This window comes from Hemibagrus wyckioides, linkage group LG08, assembly GCF_019097595.1.
Source record: "Hemibagrus wyckioides isolate EC202008001 linkage group LG08, SWU_Hwy_1.0, whole genome shotgun sequence".
NCBI classification, from domain to species: Eukaryota; Metazoa; Chordata; class Actinopteri; order Siluriformes; family Bagridae; genus Hemibagrus; species Hemibagrus wyckioides.
The window spans coordinates 11,388,348-11,414,154 of NC_080717.1; the positions used below are offsets into that span (position 1 = coordinate 11,388,348).

General features: G+C 37.8%; 3 protein-coding genes across 3 annotated transcripts; 2 read left to right on the forward strand and 1 right to left on the reverse strand.

Annotated features, from left to right (window-relative positions):
* The first annotated feature begins 275 nt into the window (after positions 1–275).
* LOC131357991 (serine/threonine-protein kinase pim-1-like) lies at positions 276–1,201 on the forward strand. Its single transcript, XM_058397426.1, has 4 exons — positions 276–293; positions 383–641; positions 742–918; positions 1,061–1,201. The coding sequence occupies exons 1-4, from the start codon at positions 276–278 to the stop codon at positions 1,168–1,170; spliced, it is 564 nt and encodes a 187-aa protein (XP_058253409.1). The 3' UTR covers positions 1,171–1,201.
* A 2,281-nt stretch (positions 1,202–3,482) lies between these two features.
* polr1d (RNA polymerase I and III subunit D) lies at positions 3,483–15,409 on the forward strand. The gene is made up of 5 exons (XM_058397279.1): positions 3,483–3,579; positions 8,615–8,712; positions 10,972–11,048; positions 13,586–13,668; positions 15,211–15,409. Exons 1-5 carry the CDS (start codon positions 3,538–3,540, stop codon positions 15,256–15,258), a joined length of 348 nt encoding a protein of 115 aa, XP_058253262.1. The 5' UTR covers positions 3,483–3,537; the 3' UTR covers positions 15,259–15,409.
* A 1,405-nt stretch (positions 15,410–16,814) lies between these two features.
* On the reverse strand, positions 16,815–24,730 carry LOC131357899 (endothelin receptor type B-like). Its single transcript, XM_058397278.1, has 8 exons — positions 24,441–24,730; positions 21,552–22,024; positions 20,012–20,124; positions 18,815–19,019; positions 18,407–18,556; positions 18,162–18,295; positions 17,816–17,924; positions 16,815–17,730 (listed from the first exon to the last, which is right to left on the reverse strand). Exons 2-8 carry the CDS (start codon positions 21,954–21,956, stop codon positions 17,593–17,595), a joined length of 1,254 nt encoding a protein of 417 aa, XP_058253261.1. The 5' UTR covers positions 21,957–22,024; positions 24,441–24,730; the 3' UTR covers positions 16,815–17,592.
* Positions 24,731–25,807: the final 1,077 nt, after the last annotated feature.

Genomic DNA, 25,807 nt, shown 5'->3' on the forward strand with positions numbered 1-25,807 from the left:
TGGTAGGTATATTTCTTTCACAGATTCTTCCAGATAGAACCTGCTCACTTTGGGACCGGCGAAGCTCTTCCACGCTCCTGGGTCAATTCCACCAGACTGCTAATGACTCCAGCTCCCTCCGGCTTCAGCTCCAATGACTCCGTCTGTCTTAGATCTTCAAGTGCTACCATGCCAGCAGGCTAGCTGAGTTTGGCCTTTTTGACCAAACCCTTGAGTACTTCAAGGCCATCGCTACAGCAATTGCTATGTTACCATGACAAATCACCAAGACCACGATGGAAATGACCACTGCGGTAAATATGATTAGTGATATTTGTAAAATGGTTCCAAGGTTTTATATGCAAAATATTTTGTCAGTTTTCCTTTGCTGTCTGTCTCGTAGCTGGCTGAGAAGCTGCACCAAGGGAAGGAAAAGGAACCAGAGTGGCTGCTAAACCTTCGTCAGCTGTATGCGGAAGCACTGGCTCAAAAAATCATGAGCCAGGTGGTTAAAGCCGCTCGCCACTGCTGTCACACCGGTGTTTTCCATGGTGACATCAAGGCGGAGAACCTTCTCATCAACCCTGACACGCTGGAAGTGAAGCTAATTGACTTTGGCTGTGGAGATATGCTCACTCACACACCCTACACAGAATATGAAGGTAAGTGCATAATAGGTACGAGACAAAATCAAAGAGAATTAAGTGAATTTTTTATTTTTTCAACAGTGCTGATGGTGCTCCTTCTCTCTTTTTTGCTTAGGCACTTGGAGTATCTCTCCACCTGAGTGGGTGTGTGATGGAGAGTATTTTGGTTATCCTGCCACCATTTGGAGTCTGGGAGTTCTCCTGTGTTACCTGGTCTGCGGACATTTGCCCTTCCATAATGAGGATGACATCGTTTCCAGGAAGATGTACTTCACTCCCGGCGTATCTGAAGGTGAGAAAATGTAGAAGTATCACCATTTAGAACTGCTGAAGTTGTAAAACTGGCATTACAAGATTAATTGTATTTTTAATAATATTAATATCTATCTAAATGTCAAAGCACTATCTATAATATCTCATCACTGGACACACAGGCTGCCACAATCTGATAAATTGGTGTCTTGACGCGGAACCTGAATGTTGGCCCACATTTGAAGAAATCCTTAGACATGAATGGTTTACATCTAGTGAAGGATCTGAGTGAAGGTGGAGCTGTTGAAGACCCTCACCTTCACTTACAGAAAGAAAGAAAGAAAGAAAGAAAGAAATGTATATACAAATGTATATTTACACAAATAAATTGTTGTATAAATAAATGAATTCCATCCAGCACCATTTTTTTCTTAGTTAGACCTTTGGACTGTATTTTTGGACTGTATTTTTGGACTGTATTTTTGGACCGTATTTTTGGACCGTATTTTTGGACCGTATTTTTGGACTGTATTTTTGGACCGTATTTTCCGGTTGTTGCTTTCTTAATTTAGAAATTTCTAAATATTGTAAATTTCATTTCATTCCTTTTTAAGGACACTGCCTGGCAAAAAATAGTCACACTCAAATATTTTGTTGGACCAACCTTTTGCTTTCATTACAAAACACATTGGACCTGGCAACATCTCGATAAGCTTATGCAATGTAACAACATTTATTTCTATCCAAAGTTGCATTATTTCTGGCCAAGATCTTGTAGGATTTTTATATTGTAGGAAATTTGAATACAAAAAAATCAGCAAGGCTAATTATTTGCCTTAAAGCTTCATTTAGTCCATTTACTGTAACTACACATGGAGCACTGTGTTTCCTACACACGGACCACTAGACATGACGGGTGGTTCATCACTTCAGCTGCCTCTCTTCTTACCCTAATGCTCCCATCACTCTGAAACAGCGTAAATCTGGACTTATCCTTCTTATGCCTCAGAGTCTGCTCTTTATTATCCCTAGCAAATTGAAGCCTATTTTTTTAGCCTCACAGAATTTTCTTAAGGTTACACAGCAGTTTAGTCTCAATCCCTTTGAGTACTCTTCACACTGTGCTCTTAATGCTCTAAATTTCACTATTAAACATAGCTGTGAGTTCTACTGTTGTTTATTTTCCGATTTGATTTCACCAGACATTTAAGTGATCTCCAATCACGTCTATTCAAGATTTTTTTCTGACCACATTTCTTCCTCGAGGATGATGGTTCACCATTATTCTTTCAGGTTTTAATAATATGTTGGACAGTTCTTTTTCCCCCATTTATATCTATTTAAATAAATATAACACAACTAACAACACAGCTTGCATAACAACATTCAACATCACTCCATCAATCTCTAACTTCAGACTCATCACCCTGTCTGACACTGTCATCACCTCCAGAACATTCCTCACAAACTCCTCCTTCAGGACCACACCTACCCCATTTCTCTTAATATCCATACCATAATAAAACAGCTTGAATCCTGCTCCTATACTACGAGCCTTGCTACCCTTCCACCTGGTCTCCTGTACACACAGTATATCCACCTTCCTTCTCTCAGTCATATCAGCCAGCTCTCTACCTTTCCTTGTCATAGTACCAACATTCAGAGTTCCTATTCTCAGTCCTTACCTGTCTACGCACTCTCCTCTCTCCTCTACTTCTTCGACCAACAGTAGCCCAATTTCCACCAGCCCTTCCTGACGCAACCCTCTCTATTTATCAGGGCTTGGGACCGGCACAGAAGTCACTGGACTGTGACCCCCATGGCTAGATGTTTCATGCATAAACAACCACCCTTAGTTAATGAACAAATTAAAATATTTACACTCCTGGTGCTAATTTTCTATGCAGCACAAATATCTAAAATAGATCGTTTTTATGCTTCCAACACTGTATTATAGCAGGGTAGGAATTAATGATCTGTAATCATTACTTCTGTAATCCAAAAGGATGGGGAAATTGATAACACAACAGATACACGACATATTTGGTACACAGGATACAAGATTCTCACACAATCTCACAAACATAAAAAAAATAAACTTTAATATAAAGAACATTTTTCATTGTCCTCCATCTATCCATTCAATCCCATCTCTCCATTTATCCTAACTGTTCACCTCATCTGTCCTCTGATATGAAAACGACTGAGTTATGATCATACTGAGTCTAACATTAACATCAACAGGTGTAGACAGAAAATATGATTATCTTGACCTGAGCTAATTTACTGAATCAACCACCTCACATCTCCTTTCTTTCTTTTCATCCATGATGACATTAATGTCCCCGCTGTCCCCAGTGGAAATTACTGGGTGTAACTCTATCGCTTCATACCCTATGAAGTACACTAAGCGATCATTTATTATTATTTTTTAATTGTATATGGACATATATAACAACAAGAGATGTACACCGTTCCATATAAATGTCTTCAGTACACAAGATTATAAATAAAATAAACTTTAGCCAGAGGAAAAAAGAAAACAAACAAACAAAAAAAGATTATTTCTTGGTGCTCAGGCAAAGAAAAACATATAACGTCATGTGTCTGCGTCGGTAGGGAAACGTCATCTTTATGAGACCTCTTCAGCGTTACAAGCATGGCTGGTACAGATACAGAAAAGAAACCGGTTTTGGAGATGGTGAGTTTAATTTAGTGTGTTTATGTAATATTTAATTTAGATTTTGTATTTTGATTTTTTCTGCTCATTCTAACAACAAGGAGATCAAAATAAAATTACAACACGGAGAATGTCAGCAGACAGTGAAGAGCACATTGAGCAGTAGCTGATTAGTTTCGTTAACGTTACATACTAGTTTTAATAGTATCATAAGCTCTATAAAATATTGCAGTTTATAGAAGAAAGAATTGGGCGATGAAATGCACACATTTATCTTGCTGGGCTTGTGATATCTTTGGGTATTAATAAACTCATTCCCCCTATAAACAGGGAAATATGTACAGAGCCGTGGCATAATTCGGGAGGATGTACTAATTCCAATTAATCCAACTGAAGAGTTTAAACACTGGGATTTTATTTACGAGATTAAAAAAAAAAGACTGAAGTATTTATTTGATATTAATTACATTTTGCATGTGCAAAGATCAGCCATAACATTGAAACCACTAGCAGGTGATGTGAATAGCATTGATCATCTCGTTACAATGATACATTTCAAGAGGTGGGATATATTATGCAGCAATATTACTGATAATATCAGCTAATAATATTGGTAATATTAGCTATAACACATCAGTTTTAAGAACTGACTGTTCAGTTGCTGCCTAATATATCCTACTGCTTAACATGTGCCATTGTAATGAGATAATAAATCATATTCACTTTATCTGACAGTGGTTTTCCTCTTATGGCAGATCTTTAGAACAAAAGTCATCTGTCCTGAAGACTCATGGTCATGGTGAAAAGCATTGACACTGGAGACTACTTTCATAAACAATATATTTATTTATTACTCACTTGTGTTAACCAGTTTGTTGTTGGTTTATGAGCTTTAAGTGCTCAGACGGAGCTAATAAAAGGCAAGAGTTCATAGAGACGTCCTTGTTTTTCCTGTAATTCTCCTGGAGTTCCATGTTCAATGAAATATAGTATGATACACTATATTGCCAAAGGTTTTGGCTGAGAGCCTCCTCTCTAATTCATCCCAAATGTGTTCTATCAGGTTGAGGTCAGGACTCTGTTCAGGCCAGTCAAGTTCCTCCACACCAGACTCACTCATCCATGTCTTTATGGACCTTGCTTTGTGCACTGGTTTGTCAGTCATGTTGGAACAGGAAGGGGTCATCCCCAAACTGTTCCCACAAAGTTGGGAGCATGAAATTGTTCAAAATGTCTTGGTATGCTGAAGCATTAAGATTTCCTTTCACTGGAACTAAGGGGCCAAGTCCAACCCTGAAAAACAACACCTGAATTCAATGATTTTGAGGGGTGTCCCAAAACTTTTGGTAATATAGTGTATAATATGTGTAAGAAAAGCAAGAGTAATTCAAATGCCTGAAATTTAAATATTTCGTCACTAGAGGGCGCTGAAACAGTGTACAATTGCATCCAAAGTCTTGTATAATACTGTACCAAAAAGCATTTCATAGGATTGAGTAATATTTAGTTTGACTAAAGGTTTTATTGAAAGCATGTTAAGTTTAATAATGTTACAAAGCAGAACAGCTAGTGTTTTTCTCGTTATCATAAAATTCTGTATTTTGGTTTAAACAGTCAGCATTCACTCCATGCTTGGAGTCTAGTAAGTACTTAAATGTACGTTAATATTTCGGTAATTACTTTAATATCATGTATATTATGTGATTATTACTAATTAGATAATGGACTTCCGTGTGGCACTCTGTACAAGAGCGTCTGCCAAATTACTCTCCTAACCAGTGTCACCTCAGGTTTGATGAAATTTTGATACTGTTTGGGCAGTGACACAATTTTCTGTTGTAATTTAAGGGGTTTCACAAAAATATTGTACAAACTGTTTAGAAATTACAGCCGTTTTTTAGACAGTCACAGGCTCAAACGTAATTGGATGGACTAATATAATTGTAAATATAAGGATTATTTTTAATTCTTCACTGAAAATGTTTGGAGTTTAATGTCTGTGTGAAGTCTAGAACCCATGAACATCACCAGATGCTTTGCCTTAGGTCTTTACTACATCCGCCTGCAGTTGCCGCTTGTTTGTGAGTCTTTCTAGCTTCATTTTTTTGTCTTCAGTAAGTGAAAGCATGCTCAGTTGGATTCAGGTCAGGTGACTGACTCAATTTAAGAATGTTTCATTTCATTATCCGTCTGTACTATCTGTACCTATCCCTTCTGCAGAATTTGACTGAATCTGAGTAGAAAGTGTAGCTCTGTACAGCGCTACATCAACTCACATAACAACCAATTACCCAGTTCCACTGGCAGTCATTCATGCTCATGCTATAAAACAGCCTCTGTTAAACAGATAATAATGTGTGTTTGGATCATGAACCCTTCCTTTCCCATGAATTTCCAAAGAATCTTGTTCCAGAACAAATTTTTTTTGTTGATATTTTCTAGCTAACTCTGTTAAATCCGTTGAAAGCCTGAAACTGAAAATCTCTTGTGCTTCATTTCAGATCCATTGTGGTGGTGTAGAGAGGCAAAATTACAAACCTTGTGTCACTCTCCAAATACTTATGCAACTGAATGTGCATATGTGTAGTAAACCCACAACATACACACAGAACATTTGTTAGCATGTGTATGAGAGAGAGATAAAAATCAGAAAGGACTCGGTGATGAAATGTCCACTCAGGTCTAATCATCTGAATTTCCTTTGATCTGTTGTTTATCTGATAAGCAGAAGTGAAAGTTGACCACCATGCTAATGTAGTTTTAATCCGTCACCCCCTTATTCTTTATCTTCTTCCAATTTTGAGTCAGTCTGCCCCTCCTGTCCTGTGTCAACAGATCCTTCCGTACTAAAACAGAAACTTCTGATCAGTGGACTTTACTGACTTCTCCACCTTTCCTGTCTTCTGTTAACAGCAGATTCTCCTCAGTGATTTGGAGCCAACATTAGCTTTTATTAGTTATTAATTATCAGGTGTTTTGGCTTTCCCAAAGTCTCGCTGTCCCTCATGTCGTTATAAACACTGGAGAGCATGTGGTGACATTTAGTTAATCCTATAGCAATATGGCTTTATCCTGGATTACATTGTTGTCATGATGCTGCGGTGAGTCCAATGACAAGATTCATTTGAGATTAGTTCCTGGCTACATCACTGTGATAATGTGTTTTATAAGCTTTTACAGTCCTGAATGTCATTTTGGTTTGTTGGTAATTTGTCTCTTGTGAGCATGTAGCAGCTGCTGCTGTTATCTCTTATGGGTGTGCACTGTCCAGTTTTTTTTTCCTAAGGGTAAACAGTAGTAGCTACAGGTAGCCAGGTCTAATATTGCCTCTGTTCACCCCCACAATGGATTTTTAAATGAAGGTCTGGAGTTGATTCCAAGTGTTGAAGTTCATTTGACATGGCCTGACAGACAGCAGAAACTTTGCCCACATCAACAATTTGGTTCATTGTTAATAAGAAGGAATGTACTGGTGAGCCCAGCAACACCATTAGGTCTGGAAGATCTTGAAAGAAAAACTAAACTGGATGATAGCAGGATTCTTTCCCTGGTGAAGAAAACCCCTAATGTCTAGCCAAATCTCTTTTAAATTCTACAATAAAGAGACACCTTCATGAATGTGAATACAAAGACCTAGGAGAATAGGAACTGGTCTTACCTCAAGATGCAGACCACTGGTGACATTCAAGATCTGAAATGACTAGATTGATTAGATTTTGCTAGAAAGCATCTGCAAAAGCCTGCCCAGTTCAGGAATTATTCAGATCAGATTAACCTGTACCAGAATGACTGGAAGAGAAGAGTATGGAGAGGAAAAGGAAGGGTTAATGGTACAAAGCATACCAGATCATCTGTCTAACATGGAAGAGACTGTTTTATGGCATAGGTATGAATGACTGCCAGTGGAACTGGGTAACTGGTGGTTATTGGTGATGTGAGTGCTGATAGAATCAACAGGATAAATTCTGAAGTGTATAGAGTTACACTTTCTGCTCAGGTTCAGTCGACTGCTGCAAACCTGATAGGATGACACTTTACAGAGGATAATGACCCAATGACTCACAGTTTACACCGTACAGATGGATAATGGCCCAAATCATACTGCAAAAGCAACCTAAGAGCTTCTTAAGGCATAAAAAATGAAAAGTTCTTAAATGGCCGAGTCAGTCACCTGAATTAAGTCCAACTGAGCTCGCTTTCACTTACTAAAGACAAAACTGAAGGCAGAGAGACCCAAAAACATGCAGCAACTGAGGGCATCTACAGTACCTGATCAAGCATCTCCAGAGTGGAAACTCCGGTGATGTCTATGGATTCCAGTGATTGAGTGATGAGGATTTGCCTCTAAGAATGAAAAAAATTTGAGTCTGTGAAAATGGAAGGACTATAAAAATACATGATTGTGATTCCTAAACGTTTAATACAATACTTTTGTTAAACCTCTTGAAATTGAAGTTGAAAGTCTACACTTTAATGTCATCTTGATTGCTTCATTTCAAAATTACAAAAATTGTGTCACTGTCCAAATACATACAGACTAAAGTATGGCCAAAATTATGTGGACACCTGAGCGTACCTTTTTTTGTTTTTTCTTCTAAAAACCCACTTCAGATTTAGTCTCCTTTGCTGTTATAACCTCCTATAACCTGTGGTGCGGCTGTAGGGATTTGGGATTTGCACTGATCTTCAGTTACGAGCATTAGTGAGCTCAGGCTGTAATGTTGCGTGAGAAGCTCTGGGATGCAGTTACTGTTCCAGTTCATCCCGGTAGTGTTGAATGAGGTTGAGGTCAGGGACTGACTGCAGGAGGTTCTTCTTCAAACTGTGTCTTGGACATTGTAATGGAAATTGTAACGCTACAACATGCATACAAAAGACATCTGATGCAGTTGTGTGCTTCCAAATTTGTGGCAAGAGACTGGGGAAGAAACACGTGTGTGATGGTCAGGTGTCCACAAATGTCTAGCTATGTGGTGTAGCTTAACCAGTTAAACACAGATATACACACAATGCACAAATCAGTGTAAAAGCGATTGTGTTGTGTATTTGTAAATAGGTCCAAGCGGATGGCTCTGATGAAGGCAGTGTGACGTTCGTCCTGCATGAAGAGGACCACACACTGGGAAATTCGCTCAGATACATGATCATGAAGAAGTAAGAGATTGCTCCCATATGTTTATGGTCAAGGTTCAGAAAAGCATGTCTCGTTTTCAGGAAATAATCAATAATGCAAATTTTTTAGACTTATGGTCATAGAAGCAGTAACAATTTGTGGACAGATAAACTGGATATTGCTTCACGACTTTTTTTTCTTTTGAAAACCCAGTCAATATGGTTTGAGGCATTACATCTTTCTAATCTATGTATGTATAAAGGCTGGATTCAATAAAATAAAAAAAAATAGAATTAGCTGTATTAATTATAGTCTCCCATTTTTCTGCCTGATCACAATTTCCATAGTACCTTGCAGGGTGTTTTTATAGTTTGATGACAACTGTGCCAGAAGACCTACAAGAATTTTATAAAGGTACTTTAAAGTTTATAGAGGGTCTGTGTCTGTCATGTCCCCTGGGAAGAATTTTTTTCTCTTTTCTCATTTCAGAAACAGCACCAAAGCATTCAATTCTGGTGTATTTGGGAGCAGTGTATTTATTTACCAGTTTACTTGCTTAAATCCACTTGCTAACTAACTAACTCGCCTAACAAACAAATCACTTCAGCTTTCACTGATGATAAATAAATCACCTGGTTTGTGTCAGAATGCCATATTAGAAGCGATAAGCAGGCCTTCTTTTAGCAAACTAATGTTATCAATCAAATCTGTATCAAGTAAATTAGATCTGGAAAATGGGATGTCCTCATTCAGCTAAACACAAATGTGTGCCCGAGCAATTCCCCTTGGACTTTATCATCCCTTGTTTGACCCCTTAAGTGTAGGCCCTAAAAATTCTCTGCCAGTTCATTTACCACATATGTGCAAACGCTTGTCGTATAAAACAGCTTTGCTGCTTAGCCCATTTAAAAAAAAAAAAAAAAGATTCAAGCAGCATGTTTTACACAATGTGTGTCACTTTTTTTTTTTTACCAGATATAAGTGGCAGCATGGATTTGTCCTCTAAATATACCCATTATATCTAGCTTCATTGCATGTCAGTAAAGCTGCCTTTAAAACTTTTAAGAAATTCTCATTTGAAAGTAGCATCAACATTTAGATGGAGGACGAAAGTGACCAAGTGGAGACCTTTTATAGGCTGAGGTCACAAGGGGGACGGCCTTGTTATTGGAACTCGGCAAAGGAACTGAGAAAACTCCTATGTTTCCAAAAGTATGAACCAGTGGGGTCTGAAGCAAGGAGAAATCTGGAACAGGATCTCCACATTTCCTGGAGAGAACCTGTACATCAACGTCTTGATTCATTTGATTCATTCCTCTAATAACCAATTAATTCAATTCAATTTATTTTGTATAGCACCTTTTACAATGAACATTGTCACAGAGCAAGAAGAGAAACGGAGAGGGGGGGGGTATATAACTAAATAACTAGAAATAAGAATAAATAATTAAATTAAATTATTAAACTATTTTATTTTATCGCTAATGAGGTGTGGTGACTGTGGCAAGGAAAAACTCCCTGGGATGATATAAGGAAGAAACCTTGAGAGGAACCAGGCTCAGAAGGGAACCCATCTTCATTTGGGTGACACTAAACAGTAAATAATGTAACTGTAACTGATTAATGTCCTTTCTACAACAGCAATCAATGACCCATGAGGAACTATTAGCTCAGTGTAGTTTCTAAGGTCATTATAGACACTAATTCTTTGCTGTCACAAGCTGACATGAAATGGCAGATATGTGACGGTGTGAAAGTCCCCAAGTGGCTCTGTCCATGGCTGTCTCCTAGTCCACACAGATCCAATTAAATAAAGACTGCTTTGTTTTTGCAGGGTGTTCTCAGTTTCTGTGACTCAAAATGAGTTCATGTTTTTTTGTGCTCAAAGACAAAATTGATACAAGCAGATAAGAGAAAACAGTATTAATGCAATCAAACCACACTATACTGCAGAGTTTGCATGACTGGCACACTGAATGAACAAGTGTATACAGTATATGTTCCTAAAAAAGTGGACAGTGAGTGTAGTATTATGCAGATGTATCATGAGTATAGATTATATTTTCATTTAACTAAACATTTTTACCTTTTATTGCAGTTATGTGTACAGACCAAAGCTTAACTTATCTATCTATACTTTCCATCTGTATACTATATTTGTATACACTACAGTGCAGAGTAAATGGATAGTGTTTGCACACGTTAGGTATACAACAGACATGAAAGTACTCTTTAGTCATTCTCATGTAGGTCCTTCCAGGTTGTCGTGACTTGCCAGTGACCTCTTTTTGTGTCCACAGTCCTGATGTTGAGTTCTGTGGCTACAGCATCACACACCCATCCGAGAGCAAGATCAACTTCCGCATACAGACACGAGGTGAGATTTAGACTTCCAGTGAAAGATTCTAAAAACAAAAACGATGACCTTTTACACTGCTTTAATAAAGTTTTAGTGTTCATAGTAATTCTCTTTAGTTGCAATGTTCAAGGAGATTGAATATCATGCTCTATAATCAGTTAATGCGATACCAGAAAGTGGAACAATTCACACTATTCCACCCTTTAATTTTAGCATTCTATGTAGTTTACCAATTTCCTTAACAGTGAGAAACTTCCTTGGACCTTGAAGCACATTTTTTTCTAAAGTCTAAGTGTATTTGGCTTGAGATGAGTTTATTTCATGTTAATTAGATTATTCTTGTACTGAAGCAGGCTAGACACAGAACAAAAGCATCTCTTCATTGGCATTGGAGCAGGCTTCCAGGAAGGGACTCTTTCTTTTTTCCTTCCCTTCCAGACATCTGTGTGTGGCGTCTCCCAGTCCACAGCATTATAGCCTGACACAAGCACATACAAAACACACCTAAAATTCCGTTTGTAAAATGCCCTGAATGCTACTTAATACAATTTAGCCACAAGCAGAATTCAATAAGACGCATCAGCATGGTCAGTTAATGCATTGTTACTCCTCTTGGAACGCACGATAGAGTTTAGACTTTTATGGAATTTTTTGGCCCAGATGCTAATTGGAGTCCGGTGGGGTGTGTGTGTGTGTGTGTGTGTGTGTGTGTGTGTGTGTGTGTGTGGACAGCTGGTGGAGGAGCACTGCCCCTTCTACACAAATACCTCATGCCTTCATACTACTGATCAACAGCATGCAAACAATCTGTTTTCACTTGCTGGACAAGAGAGACTGGACACTTGTTTCTAATACACAATTCCATAACTGATCATTCAATCCAAGTGCAAACAACAGGCACATACTCGGATCAGATCATTTGGCTGGCGCTTTGGATCTGATCTGTGACTATATCTTTCTTTAAGCTTTTTGTTTCATAAGGTGAGAGGAATTGATATTCTAAGAAAGAACAGGAGCAATGATGATGATGATGACAGAATCTGTAATGGATACATCAATGGTGTCTTCACTCGGTTCCTGTCATAAAAGCTACACCTCCCATATTCAATTATGTTTGATTTGATACCAAAGTTTCACACCTTTTACAAACTTCATTATCACAGCAGACTAAAGAGCCATGTCAGTGGCGGTGTGAAGGATTTTTTTTTATCTTTTTAATACAATATACTTTTAGTAGTCACTAATTACACTACACACAATTAAGGTTAATGCCTTAAGCTAATTACTAATCTTAAAGCTAATTAAACTTTACCAGAAGCTGCTTTTTGGAGTTTCAGAAAGCCCAAAGTTTTGCCTTTTTTTTTTTTTTTTTTTTTAGTTTAGTTTTTTAGTTTTATTCAGAGCAGAACTCAATTCAGCTCAGTTTTATTTGTGTAGTGCTTTTAACTATGGATATTCTCACAAAACCTAGAGACTTGAGTTCAAAACTGATGGTGTCCAAAGCGATCTTTCCCATGGTTTCTAAGTGCTACCATCCATAGCAAGCCCTTGTATCTCCAGGCTGTTCATGTGAGGCCATCCTCCGCAACAAGTGGTTTCCAAGACTCCAACCAGTTGTAGGGCATCAGGTCCAAGGGTTGGACCTGATACCAGACCCAAGAAGTGGTCTGGTATCTGGTATCAAGGAGAGAGACGTGCAGAGTGTAAGCAGGGACTATGCAGGACTAGCAATGATGCCATAACTGAAAGGGAGAGCCAGAAGGTAACACAAACCTGAGGTTGTCCGGGGATATAAAACTACCCACTCTACTGTCAACAAATCTGACAGCTTGGCCTTAAATAGTGAGCCTGTCGGAGTCCTGAACACTAATTGGAAGGCTGTTCCATAACTGAAAACACACAAACACAACTTTTCTTTCTTTGTAAGAGAAAGAAAAGTTCTGCCTCCTGCTGTACCCTTTACTATTTGCAGTACTAACAAAGAGCCTGCATCTTTTAATCGAAGCAGGTGTGTCAGATTTTCTGTGCATGTGTGTGTATAAAACACTTATTTGGCTTTGTAGGAAAACATATTTTACTCTAGAATCTACTGTAACATACATTCCTTTTTGAATAATAATTTATATATCCCAGCTCTCACCACCAAATGGTGATCAAATCAGATAGTGATCAGGAACTGGGAACTAGCTGACAGTTAAAGGCCAACTCTGGGGACCTTTCTCCCATTCAATGCTTTGTTTGAGTATCACCTCTAGGCTTTTGCATTATCATACTAGGGAGTTGACGCCTGTGAGTCCACCTCCCCCTGGGGTTTTTTATCACCTCTAGGCTTTTGTATTGTCTCACCTTCAAGGCCTGCCCACTCGAGACCTTTAAAACTGTAACGCATGTTCCTTTTCACTGGACTTGGTGACTACAATACCACCGCACTGTGTTCTGATCTACAATAAAACATTCCTGCTGAACACTACTTCCGAGTCCCCTGGTCTGCTTTAATGAATTCACAACAGCTTTCTTTGTATTTTCACTCTTTATAATTTTCTTAATATTCCCAGGTGGTCTCCCAGCAACTGAACCTCTGCGCAAGGGCTTGAACGACCTCACCGATGTCTGTAAGCATGTCCTGCACACATTTGAGGTGAGACTAAACCCAAACACACAATCTCACATCACACCTCTTCCGCAGCTCATTGCCACCTGCTAACACCCAGATAAACCCTCTCAACCTCTTTTCCTGGATTTCCTGTTAGTATTGGAAAGCAGCAAACACAGCTGGTGCTTTAGGCACTTTTTCCCTGTGGAATACGAGGTGTGTAGATTTGGGAGTGGCCCAAAGCTTCTTTCTGTACAGGATATCCAGGGTGGTGGGGGATTTTGGGTGGAAGGGGGTTTACTTTTTAGACGAGCGTTCAGTCCCTGTTTTGCTAAGGATAATGCTGACATTTGTACATCATAATTAGAAATATTTATCATTTCTGGAAACTCAGATCAAAGTTTCACTGCAGTGCCCTGAATGTTCAGTGAAGCCAAGTTAGAGGTCTTTTTACATGCTGTTCCTGTAAAGAGAGACAAGAAGTGTGTGTGTGTGTTGAGGTAAATTACTGTACTCCTGATCTCTACCAATGATGCATACAACGATCAGGCATAACATTAACATTATTATTATACTGACAGGTGACGTGAATAACACCAATTATCTTCTCATCATGGCACCTGTTAGTGTGTGGGACATATTAGGCAGACGAGCTACTTCTTTCAGCTACAAATAGCTGAAGAAGTTAATTCTGGTTCTGATAGAAAGGTGTCAGAATACACAGTGCATTGCAGTTTGTTGTGTATGGGGCTGCATAGCCGCAGAGCAGTCAGGGTGCCTATGCTCACCCGTGTACACTACTGAAAGCACCAACAATGGGCATGTGAGCATCAGAACTGGACCACGAAGCAATGGAAGAAGGTGGTCTGGTCTGATGAATCATGTTTTCTTTTAAATCACGTGGATGGCTGGGTGCGTGCGTGTCGCTTACCTGGTGAACACATGGCACCAGGATGCACTATGGGAAGAAGGCAGAGGCTGTGTCATGCTTTGGGCAATGGTCTGCTAGGAAGCCTTGGGTCCTGCCATCCCTGTGGATGTTACTTTGACACATACCACCTACCTAAGCAATGTTGCAGACCATGTACACCCTTTCATGGAAACAATATTCCCTGATGGCTGTGGCCTCTTTCAGCAGGATAATGTACCATGCCACAAAGCAAAAGGTTCAGGAATGGTTTGATGAGTACAACAATTAGTCTGAGGCGTTAACTTGGCCTCCAAATTCCCCAGGTCTCAATCCAATCGACCAGCTGATCCATGGAACTTACTGGACTTAAAGGATCTACAGCTAACTGTATTAACATACAGTATTTCAGTTAAAATCATTCAAAAAAAGCATTTTTGATACAATTGTATGTTCTAATTTGCATGCACACACTCAGCATAATCACACAGACATGATGTACAAATATTCTTGAATAATTTGAATTAATGAATTTTCCATAATTATGATTATTATTTTCCATAAATTTGATGACTAAAGTTGTGTGTGTTTGTGTAGAATGAGCTGATCTCACAAATGTGATTAGTGTCCAAATTAAATCAGTTCTATCTAAATTAACTGCTGAATGCTTCATTCCACAGACACAACTGAAAGACTTCAGAGAAAAGCAGGGAGAGGCCATGGAATAATCCGGAACAAAGAGGATTGAGTTACATCAGATGCTGGACTGATATAAAGCCAGAGAAAACTGTTTTTCAACAAATTATTTTGTACAGCTAAAATCTTTTTTTGTCTTTCTGTCCATAAAGATATTGTGTATATTAAATGCGCTCAAGAGTCTTTCAGTTCCTGTGATAGTCTGATGAAATGTTGCCTTTTAAACAATCTAGACCGCTTATTGATTGAAAGACTGCAGTGTTTACACTCAGGAAGTGGATCTGATTTGGGGGATCCGTGCAGAAAAAGTCAAACAAAGCCACTGATGTTTAGGTTGCAGGCACTGGCAACATCGGTGTGATAAAATAGCATTTATTGCAGCATATTTGCCAATAAGTAGGTATAATATAAAAGCATTGTTAATAATGGAAAAACAAAACCCTTTTAAAAGGAATGAAAATTTACACAATGGGGAAAAAGTAAATATATAAAATATCTGAAAATAGTATAGAACAGTTTAATAAGAAAGCCATAAATGTTGTGTTAATTCAGACTAGATGGAAACAGTAGATAATGTATAAAATAAAAAAAATATATTCCTTATTAAATTTGAAAAATGAAATAAACAAACGTAAATTATAATGTATAATTATAATGTAAATGTGGATCCTGAAAGAATTTATTAAATGAGATATACATCACAATCACCCTGCTCTGTCTGTCCATACAGAAGGGCAAAAACACAGTTCCACCTTTTGACATTTTTAATTTCTTTTTGGTGGGACATAAACCAACTGATCACATAATATCGTCTAGTCTCATGCATCAGCTCTACGCTGGTTCTGATGGGTGTACAAGGTAGGCCTGCATCTAGACTCTTTGGTTCTGCCACTGAGATGGTGGAATAATCTTCCTCTAGATGTCAAAACCAATTGCTGTAAATGTTGGTGATTTTGGAAAAAGGATAACAGCAGCTAGCTAGCTATCTTTTTCCAGATGTGCAGTAAGAAACTAGCCAGTGGAAAGTTCAGTTTGACTCTTATGTAATAAAAAGCAGCTCTGTCATTTTTGTACGTGACTAAAAAGACCCCAGTCCCGCCTACTATTTTCCTTTGTCTCACAACACAGGTTCATGAATTCACAGGTCAAAGTTTACCTAGATAAAGTTGGCATGAACGAAAGTAACTGCTACAAGAAGCCAATGAGCCTTTACCATCCCACATCATTTCCCGTTCACTGACTTGGCATTTCCACTGGGTGAATTTTATTCGGCTTTTTGCTGCTTTTGCTTGAAAAAATCAATTGTCTCCCATATCACCGTAGCAACGATTTAAACATTGTAAATGCTATGGCTTAACCAGAGATGTTAGCAACTCTTGGCAGAAAAAAAAAACAAAGCCAATTATAAAAACAGTGCATTTTCAATTTGACATGTACTGTGAACATGCACAGAAACTACATTGGAAGAGGTGACAGGGCAAGAGGTAATATAAGGATGATTAATTATGTTTCTCATTCACCACCATCACTACTCCTATAGCCAAAATCAGTTCTTTTATATACAGAAATAAGAATGCTCCATAATATATTATCAGTGATTTATCTTTTCTCTTAAGAGGTGCCAGTATTTTACTCCAAATCAAGGTAATAATACTGTAGTGGTTTCACTTGTGATTACTTTGGACTTCCACATTTGAAAGGACTCAGAAATATGTACCTTGTTTATATCCAGTAGTTTATACATTTCCTTTGGAATTCGGCAAATCAGTTAAACTGCCATTTAAATGAGATGATCATTGCATAGTCATGTTCATCACTCTATAGATTCCTAAAATTCTATAATATAGTATAGCTTGTGCCATTTATCTGTGTTACAAATAGTGTTTACACATTGCTTTTTTTTTTATATGACTTGTTATTGCATATCATCTGTGATGTTCCATCAGCAACACTTCAATTGTCTAAAGTAAAGATGGACACCAGCAACACATGGTGCTTTACTCTCACTTCAGTGCAATCTCAGTATTTCAGTCTCTCCATGAGCCGCTCAAGTCCCCTAAAGTGGAGCCATCCAGTGGCAGTGTTATTTTCAGACCTCCAGGATCCAGCCTGCTTGGGCCACAGGTGACAGATAGCTTACAACGCTCAGCCAGTCTGTGATTTAACCTGTAAATGTGTTCTTAGTGTTGGAAATCCAATTTGGTGACTCCAGTCAGCTGTTCTGGTCCACGCTGTCATTTTGAAGTGGAAGTCTGATGAGAATCAATGGCAGTTTGAGTCATCCAGAATGATGGGAATCGATGATGTGGTACTGAGGGCAAACCTGGTTGCTGCCAAGCCCAGGAACCTCAGGTATCATGGAGTAATTAGGAGGAACTGTACTTCTGACTAGACCGCGAGCTGGACCGATCCAGACCATTGCCATGACTTGACCCTTTCCAGCGGATTCCTGAACCCTGCTCTATGGCTGGAGACTTCCTCTGGCACCAGCAACAGAGGCATGACTAAGAGATTACAAGGAACAGACACAATTAGAGCATGATCAACTGCTCAGCCATGTCAAATGCAATGAAGGATTCAATTTCATACCTTGAAACAATTTTTGAACTTCTGGCTGACAAAGTAGAGAGCCACAGGGTTGATGCATGAGTTGAGGGAGGCCATGTTGATGCCAATGTAGTCCATCACAAGAAGGAAGCTAGCGATGCAGATGGGGGTTAACAGGAGAAAGGAGAGGGAGACGTAAACAGGAAGTGAGCTGTGGGACTGCACTGAACTTTATTGAACTTTCCTGCAAATGGCCTTGTGGAAAGATCTGCTGATGGTATACTATTTATCCACTACTGATGATAAGTGCTCAGATGTATCTTTCACAACTTAATTTGGGCTGTCAACTGGTAGAAGGTAATGGAGAAATAATGGAGAAAGTGACTACCTTAGGAGTTCACAGCGGTTGGGGTCATTCGGATTGTAGATTGTCTTTTTCAGGATGCGGCTGAGGTGCAGGGGCAGCCAGCAGAGAGCGAAGACTACCACGAGGCAGAAGACAGTTTTAGCCACTTCCCGTCGCTTGAAGAAGAGGCAATGCACAAAGCATAAGAGATCATAGGAAAACATGACAAGGGTGCCTAAATGTTGCGTTTCTAATTACATTTCAAAAGACTCAGAGGGTTCCAGTACCTGCTTCATATGATCATTGAGGGCAATGCGCATTCCTTTCTTCCTTTTCAGCATCTCACATGACATAAGGGTATAGAAGACACCAGTGCAGGCCAGCGGTAAACAGAAGTAAAAGCCAAACAGCCACCAGTCCTTTATATCCTGATAAAACTTCGGGAGTAGAGATTCAAAATATTCAGTACATTTGAAGAATTGATTAAAATCCACTGTCATGTTTCAGATTCTTTTGAAAGTCAGAAATCAGATCTTCTGTAAAGTAGTAAGATTACTTGTAAGATAGGGAAGATAATTATGGCTCCATTGAATATGAACAAAAAAGGATACCCTTAGAATCTGTCTATGCATGACCTTGTGATTAAAGATATAAAGTCCTATTTGTGAATGAATGCAGGGGGAATGTGATAATACCTTCAGGAACTGTGTGGTCTGTACAGGATGAAGCAAGCACACCCGCAGTTTCTGGCCTCTGTAAAATGTCTCCATTATGTCAAAGGCCAAAGCCTCAGGCACTGCTAGGATCACTGCCAGTAGCCAGATGAGTGTTACTTCCACAGCTTTCCATAATGGAATCCCCATCCCCTTCACCCGGCTCCATGAGGTCACAGCATGATATCTGAACAGAGAGCAGCATATGCTTTAATACAAATCATTCATCAAATTATTAGAGATAAAAATTAATTTATGCATTCTAGGGTTTTTCCATACACTTAGCATACACTTACAGAATTACAGCTGAGTAACTTACAGTTACTCAGCTGTAACTTACAGTTGAGAGTTACAGCCTTTCATACAGGTAATGTTCAACTTAAACATCATGATAATGAAAAAGTATAATTATAGTGACATTGACCACATGGTTGTTGGATTGGTTGGACAATGGTTGATTTGAATATTTCAGAAACTATTTATTGGGACATAGCAGTCTCTATAGTATAAACAAAAAATTGTGCAAAAAAAAAAAATCTGGTGAATGCCAGTTCTGTTGGCAGGAACACCATGTTGGTGAGAAAGGTTGGAGCTGACAGGATGGCTTCTGTAACTGAAATAAGCAGTCTTTGGAAACATGCTGTGCAGAAAAGCATCTCAAAATGCACGTCACAACTTAAGGCAGATGGACTACAACAGGAGAAGACAGCACTGGATTCCACTCCCATCAGCCAAGAACAGGAATCTGATGCTACAGTGGACACATGATTAGCTTTCAGTTGAAGATAATATCGGGTAATAAAAATCTTTTTTCCTGGGCATTTTTATCTGAAACTGTCCAGTTTTCCATTTTTGGTGAACTGACAGGAGATTGATGTGTGTGAAAATCATGATTTTATGGAATAAAATGCTGCAAAATGATTGGATATTTGCATGAATGAATATGTGAATATTTAAGTTTGGCACTGTATTGATTTGAAGGTTCCAATTTGTGGGCTCTTTGTTCTCTTTATCTTTACTGTATTGTCTGATTGTCCAAGTTATCCCATTCTTCTGATTGAACCTGATATTTATTCCTTTATGTTTCAGATTTTGTATGTGATTAATCAGATGAAATATTCTAAAATCATACAGTACTGCTAGCCTTTGTGTACATTTGTGTGGGCTTTTCCTACTAACCTGTCAATACTGAGAGCGCACAAGCTAAGAACTGTGATGCCCACTGAGGCTTTCTGGATGAACGGCATGAGCTTGCAGATGCACACACCGAAAGGCCAGTCTTCTGCAAGCAGCTGCAGAGTAAAATAATGTTTTATTATTTATTATACAAGCAAAATGAACAGAAAAATCATTTGTGCTCTGAGATTATAGATCTCCATTAAAAATAAAAAAAATAAAAATAAAAAACCACTTTATTTTCCTCAAAAACTGAAAGAAATGTATATAATATACATATACAAATGTATATGTATATGTATATGTATATGTATATGTATATGTATATGTATATGTATATATATATATACATATACATATATATATATATATATATATATATATATAAGTAAACACTAAAGTTGTTAAGGTCTTTAACTCTTGCAATTGGCTTCTTAGCCTTTCTATAATTTCCTTAGTATGGCAATAACAAGCACTTGCTTCATCTTTCTTTTAAGTTAGTTGTTTTTCCAGATGTTTGAAATGACTCAATTGTTCTGGTATGTGTGTTAAACCACAAAGCTTGTTCTGTGTCATTTCCTATAAGAGGAATCATATGAATTACCAGAACAGTTATTACAATTTCATTCAAATATTCTTGTTTCCATCTGCTGAACCTGATTTGTAGGGATACACTGAGGTACAAACTGTGTGTAGTGACTGCTAATAAAATGCTGCTGAATTTTCAAAATTGATTCGTTGAAAAGTTTAATTTCTATAACAGCTAGGCTATGACAGTTTTTTTCCATATATTAATGCACTCATTCTAATATGTTATTATCTCTATAGTAACAGCTCATTCACAGGGACTTGAATGGAGGCTATACCATATAATTTATAATAATTAATTAATAGGTTTTTAAAAATATATGGAACAAAACAGGATCTGACTTCTTTTTCAGACATAACATTATATGTAACTGTAAATGGATAAAAAGGATGGGGAAGGATAGGAGAGGTAACAGATCATATCACCCTGTAATTCATTATTACCTTATAATACATTCATTATTAAAGATGCTTATCATGTTTATCAAATTTAAATATATATTTGGTATTTTGGGTTTTTCTGACATTGCAGGTCAGGTTGCTATAAAATGCTGTAATAAGTGCAACATTCTCCAAATGATGTCAGAGATATTTTGTTTCCATTTCCTCTTAACGCACTCTACTTGGCTGAGCTCTAAGTTCAACCGCTGTCCAAGTTTCCTATACACAATGAACCAATTCATCATTCCAGAGGTAAGACTAGTATGAGATCTGCACACATTTATATCCACCCATCCTTAATCCACTCTGTGAACTGCCTTGCAATCTTGCCTTTACAAACTCCTTTATATATTACAGCTGACTTTTTAAAACCTGTGGTCTAACCTAATTTATCTTTGCTTTAATCTTGACCTCCACAAATGAGACTGTAATTAATATTTACAAACAGGATACCACTAATATAAGTCAGGAATGACGTTTTCCACTTAAAGTGCTTGCATCATGTATATCCTACCTTAAACACGTTGATAGGGATGGCATTGAGGATGTAGAGAAGATCTCCTAAAGCTAAACTGCCAATAAGCACATTCGGCCCATTCCTCATGCACTTGTTCTTGTAGATGATACGCAGAAGTGTTGAGTTTCCGATGATGCCCACCACAAAAATCATGCAGGATATGACGGTGTTGATGTATTTAAATGTGTGCTTGATCTCACTGTGTCTAACGCACATAGGTGGGAACGGGATATGGGGCGAGTTCCTCGACCCAGCCTTCTCTGCATTGGAGCCATTAAAGGCTGTGCTCTCTACCTCTTGATTGGGAACGTGGCTGAGCGCAAATTTGGTTGAGTCGCGACTGAAGCGGGAAGCCCAACTGCAGCCTGCCAGGAGCAGAATCACCAGCCACACAAACTTCATTCTCTATTCCCTGTTGAAATTGATGCTGGTGTGGGTTTAGTAGGTTCCTTTGCAGCTTTGTGGTGCACCTGTACCAAAAAAGCAGGTTTTAGACAATCCAACAGAACAACTCACGACCTTAAACATGCAGTGCAGTATACATAAAACACAAGACAAGTGCAAGTCATTTTATTTGTGTAATAAAGAGGATCTGACTGTGTTTCAACTGGATCTTTACAAGTCACAGTACATCCTACCATACACAAAGCAAAATGACAGCATGCAACAGATCTGTTTTCTGAACTAAAGTCTTTTAATCTTATCAGAATGGACCACCACCTTTTACACTGTCCTTCACTTTTGTATCTTATCTGTAAACATACACACAGAAGACAGCTTCCAAACAAGATAAAGGACTCATGTCATTCAGTTCAGCAGAACTGTTCAGAGTAATATCCAAGCTTTGAAAATACTGAGAATTATATTCTTTTTTCTTCCTATATTTTTTTCTTTATTTGCTTGTAAACAAAGATATCCAAAGTCCTATGAGATGGCTGTACTGTGACATACTCTATGACTCTGTTTTTCATACTCTGCCCATTTCCCATAAAAGCTCCCCCTCCAGCCACTATATATTATTATATTAGTTGCTGAGAGCTGGGAAAGCTGGCTGGGACTATAGACAGAAAGGTCCTTTCTCTTTCTAGTCTTAGGGGCATTAGAAGTCATGTGCACCCCCTCAGTATGAATAGCTTGATTGATCGACCACTAAGGCATATGTGAGACAACTTGACAAGTGGCAAGCCAAATTAGTGATTGTGGAATAAAGCTGAAAATAAGGCAATTGTAAGAATTTGGATGTGCTTGTAGTGCTATCACGATATGATATTTTATGATAATGTAACATGTTATGTAAGTTATTTAATCAAAAAGCACATATTTTGCCTCTTGATATCAAAGAACGCACACAAAAATGGATTAACAATACAATTAAGAATAAAACTAATCTTGTGACATGAAGAAACAAATTCAGGTTCAGTGGAAGACACTGCACTTTACCAGCAGTTGCATAAAAGTTCAAGCTTGTTATCTCCAATTACGGTAAGTGTTGCCACTGAATATTATAAAACTGCTTCTAATTTCATAACCGCCCAAAAACAGAAACGTAACAACACAACAATGGAGTCAGTGTAATGGTCCCACAATGGCACAGAGTATGAAGCTCAGAAAGAGAGGTGGAGGGCAAGGGGCATAACCTTCAGCAGACATTACACAGATTAGTATAGACACCAAAATTCAAGATGTTTCGGGAAAGAAACATAATACAACAGCTGCATTGCTCACATGTACCATTTCATCAAGTCATCCCATAGTACCCTCAGGGAAATATTGGGTTTTTAAATTCTTCTTTTGTATCACCACGTGAATTTTCAGAGACAGTGTGCTCACACATGACCAGAACAGCCCAGTAAAAGTAATCATGAAAAAAACAGAGCATCAATCTTACAGCAAATCAAAACAAGATAGACCTCATTTATTACAATGATAGAAATAAAATATTCACTTTCATTTCTCACTTCTACAAATTAGTTCAAAAGCTTTAATAATTGAATCTTTCTTGAATTTCTTGTCGAAGCGATTCACAAAATTGTGGTTTTGAAGAATAGCCAAGGTTATTTCTCTCTCTCTCTCTCTCTCTCTCTCTCTCTCTCTCTCTCTTTCTCTTTTTCCCTCATTATTGATCATTATCATTAATTATTGCCTATTTTGGCATATAAGAACGTATTTTATAATTAAGGTTGTCTCCGGCTGCAAAACAAAATCTTTAACAATTCTTATCTTATATACCTACTTTTAAAAACACCAGAAAAACATACTTCTTAAATTCTCAACAAAATATATCTTTATTAATCAGTTTACTGTTCAAGTAGATTAGAGAAATATTACACAAATAGGGGGAAAAAAGTAACTTTAAACTTTATCATTTTTTTCTATGTTTCTATACTTCTGTCAAAAGCTGCTTTGAGAAAATGTCCACTGTTAAAAGCGCTACAGAAATAAACTGAATTGAATTGAATTGAACTGAATTGAATTGAATTACAGCAGGTCTAAACAGTACGCACTGAAGATTGCAGCAATTTGCAGAAGATGCTTTAAATGTTTTTTGAAAAGAAACCTCCACTTAGAAATAGCGAGTAATTCGAGTGTAGTAAATGTAATGTGTGGAAGTAATGTGTAATAAAGTAATAAAATTTTAATGTGTGGAAGACAAATGCATCACAGTTTGGGGGATAAAGGTGCAGAAGTGCCATGAAACGAACTGAACGAACCGGAAGGCACAATTAATACGAATGCAAAAAGTTTGACAGGGACATTTCTCTTAGTAAACACGTCATAAAAACATTGCGTCACTGTGCTTTGTTGTTGTTGTTCGTGTTGTATTTATTCTGTCAGTCATGAATAAAATCATTTCTGAATCTAAGACCACGTATTTTTAAATCTTACCTTTATTAGAAGTTGCTTCTGATCTCCGTTCCTGAAGCAGGGTGCTTTTCTGTTTATCCAGAAAAAAGAAATGTCGCGGTTTTGTGTATATTTCACTGATTAGTCGCTGAGTTTTGACTGAACGCACATCTCCTTCACCGAGTGATACTGAAGCGCACTAATCTCTCTGTTAGTGTTTCTGTGGCTCTCTCTCTCTCTCTCTCTGTGTGTGTGTGTGTGTGTGTGTGTATGCTGGTGCTGCAGTTATATACCCGCTCAGTCCATGTGAAGAGCCGATGAGCTTCATTCCCTCCCGCTGCACTCATCTATTCACATCTTCACACTCATTCCCATGTCCATCCCTCTGACCAAACAGCAAATCTCTCTCTCTCTCTCTCTCTCTCTCTCTCTCTCTCTCTCTCTCTATCTATCTATCTATCTATCTATCTTATTTGTAGGAATCTATTCAATGTATTAGAGTTCGTCATTTCTACACATAAATTAATAGCATACCCATATAAACACCTCTGATAATAGTTAATATTAATCCACCACTGTCATGTTATTAAAACAACACAATCTGGGAATATACACTATACCACTTAACCCTAGAGCCCTAAAATGGCAGGAGATGCTGTGGAAAAAATTGTAGACATTAAGTTGATTTTTATTATTATTATTTTTATTTTTTTTTATCTTTTTTTTTATTTTTTATTTAATGTCGTTCAGTTTTACTGGGTTTTACAGATCCTTCCTGCAAAAAAGTAACAAAGTTGTGAAAAGTATGTATTAGTAAAAGAGCCGAATAAATGTACAACTATGTTTTTTTTATTACGTTTTGTAAGATTTCAATTAACTCTGGGACACTTAGTTCTCTGTAGAATAAAAAAAACGTAATGCATACTCACATATTAAATATTAAATGTTATTGTAAATACTTATTTATAGAAAAAAAATATATACAATATATCTTCTTCTTTTTTTCATTTTTTAAAAATTATCTACATTGGGATGAAATTTAAGTTACAATTCAAATTTTTTATCCAGAAGATCATTCTAAAGAATCTGGTTAAAAAGTTAAAACCATGGAGTAAGTAACAGCCGGTCTTGTTCACTTCCTCATCATCAGTATAATCTTCCACATCTATTAAAGTTAAAGCTACTTTTCCTAATTATATACTGAGGTATGCAAGAACCACACACACACACACACACACACACAGCTAATACTTTTAGTAAACATTATAGACAAACAGCAAAAACTTCCTCTGCGGATTTTATCCTCGGGTGTGCTTGTGGTTTACAGAGGACTGAATGCAATATACAATTTTTACAGCCATGAAAATTCTCTCTCTCTCTCTCTCTCTCTCTCTCTCTCTCTCTCTCTC

Coding starts and splice junctions, on each gene's coding strand:
- LOC131357991 (XM_058397426.1), top strand. Junction 642..741: donor ACCCTACACAGAATATGAAG/GTAAGTGCATAA, acceptor TTTTTTGCTTAG/GCACTTGGAGTATCTCTCCA. Junction 919..1,060: donor CACTCCCGGCGTATCTGAAG/GTGAGAAAATGT, acceptor CTGGACACACAG/GCTGCCACAATCTGATAAAT.
- polr1d (XM_058397279.1), top strand. CDS start 3,538: ATGGCTGGTACAGATACAGAAAAGAAACCGGTTTTGGAGATG. Junction 3,580..8,614: donor AGAAACCGGTTTTGGAGATG/GTGAGTTTAATT, acceptor ATTTGTAAATAG/GTCCAAGCGGATGGCTCTGA. Junction 13,669..15,210: donor ATGTCCTGCACACATTTGAG/GTGAGACTAAAC, acceptor TTCATTCCACAG/ACACAACTGAAAGACTTCAG.
- LOC131357899 (XM_058397278.1), bottom strand. CDS start 21,956: ATGAAGTTTGTGTGGCTGGTGATTCTGCTCCTGGCAGGCTGCAGTTGG. Junction 18,296..18,406: donor TCAATGATCATATGAAGCAG/GTACTGGAACCC, acceptor CTCTTCTTCAAG/CGACGGGAAGTGGCTAAAAC. Junction 17,731..17,815: donor AGTTCAAAAATTGTTTCAAG/GTATGAAATTGA, acceptor GTAATCTCTTAG/TCATGCCTCTGTTGCTGGTG.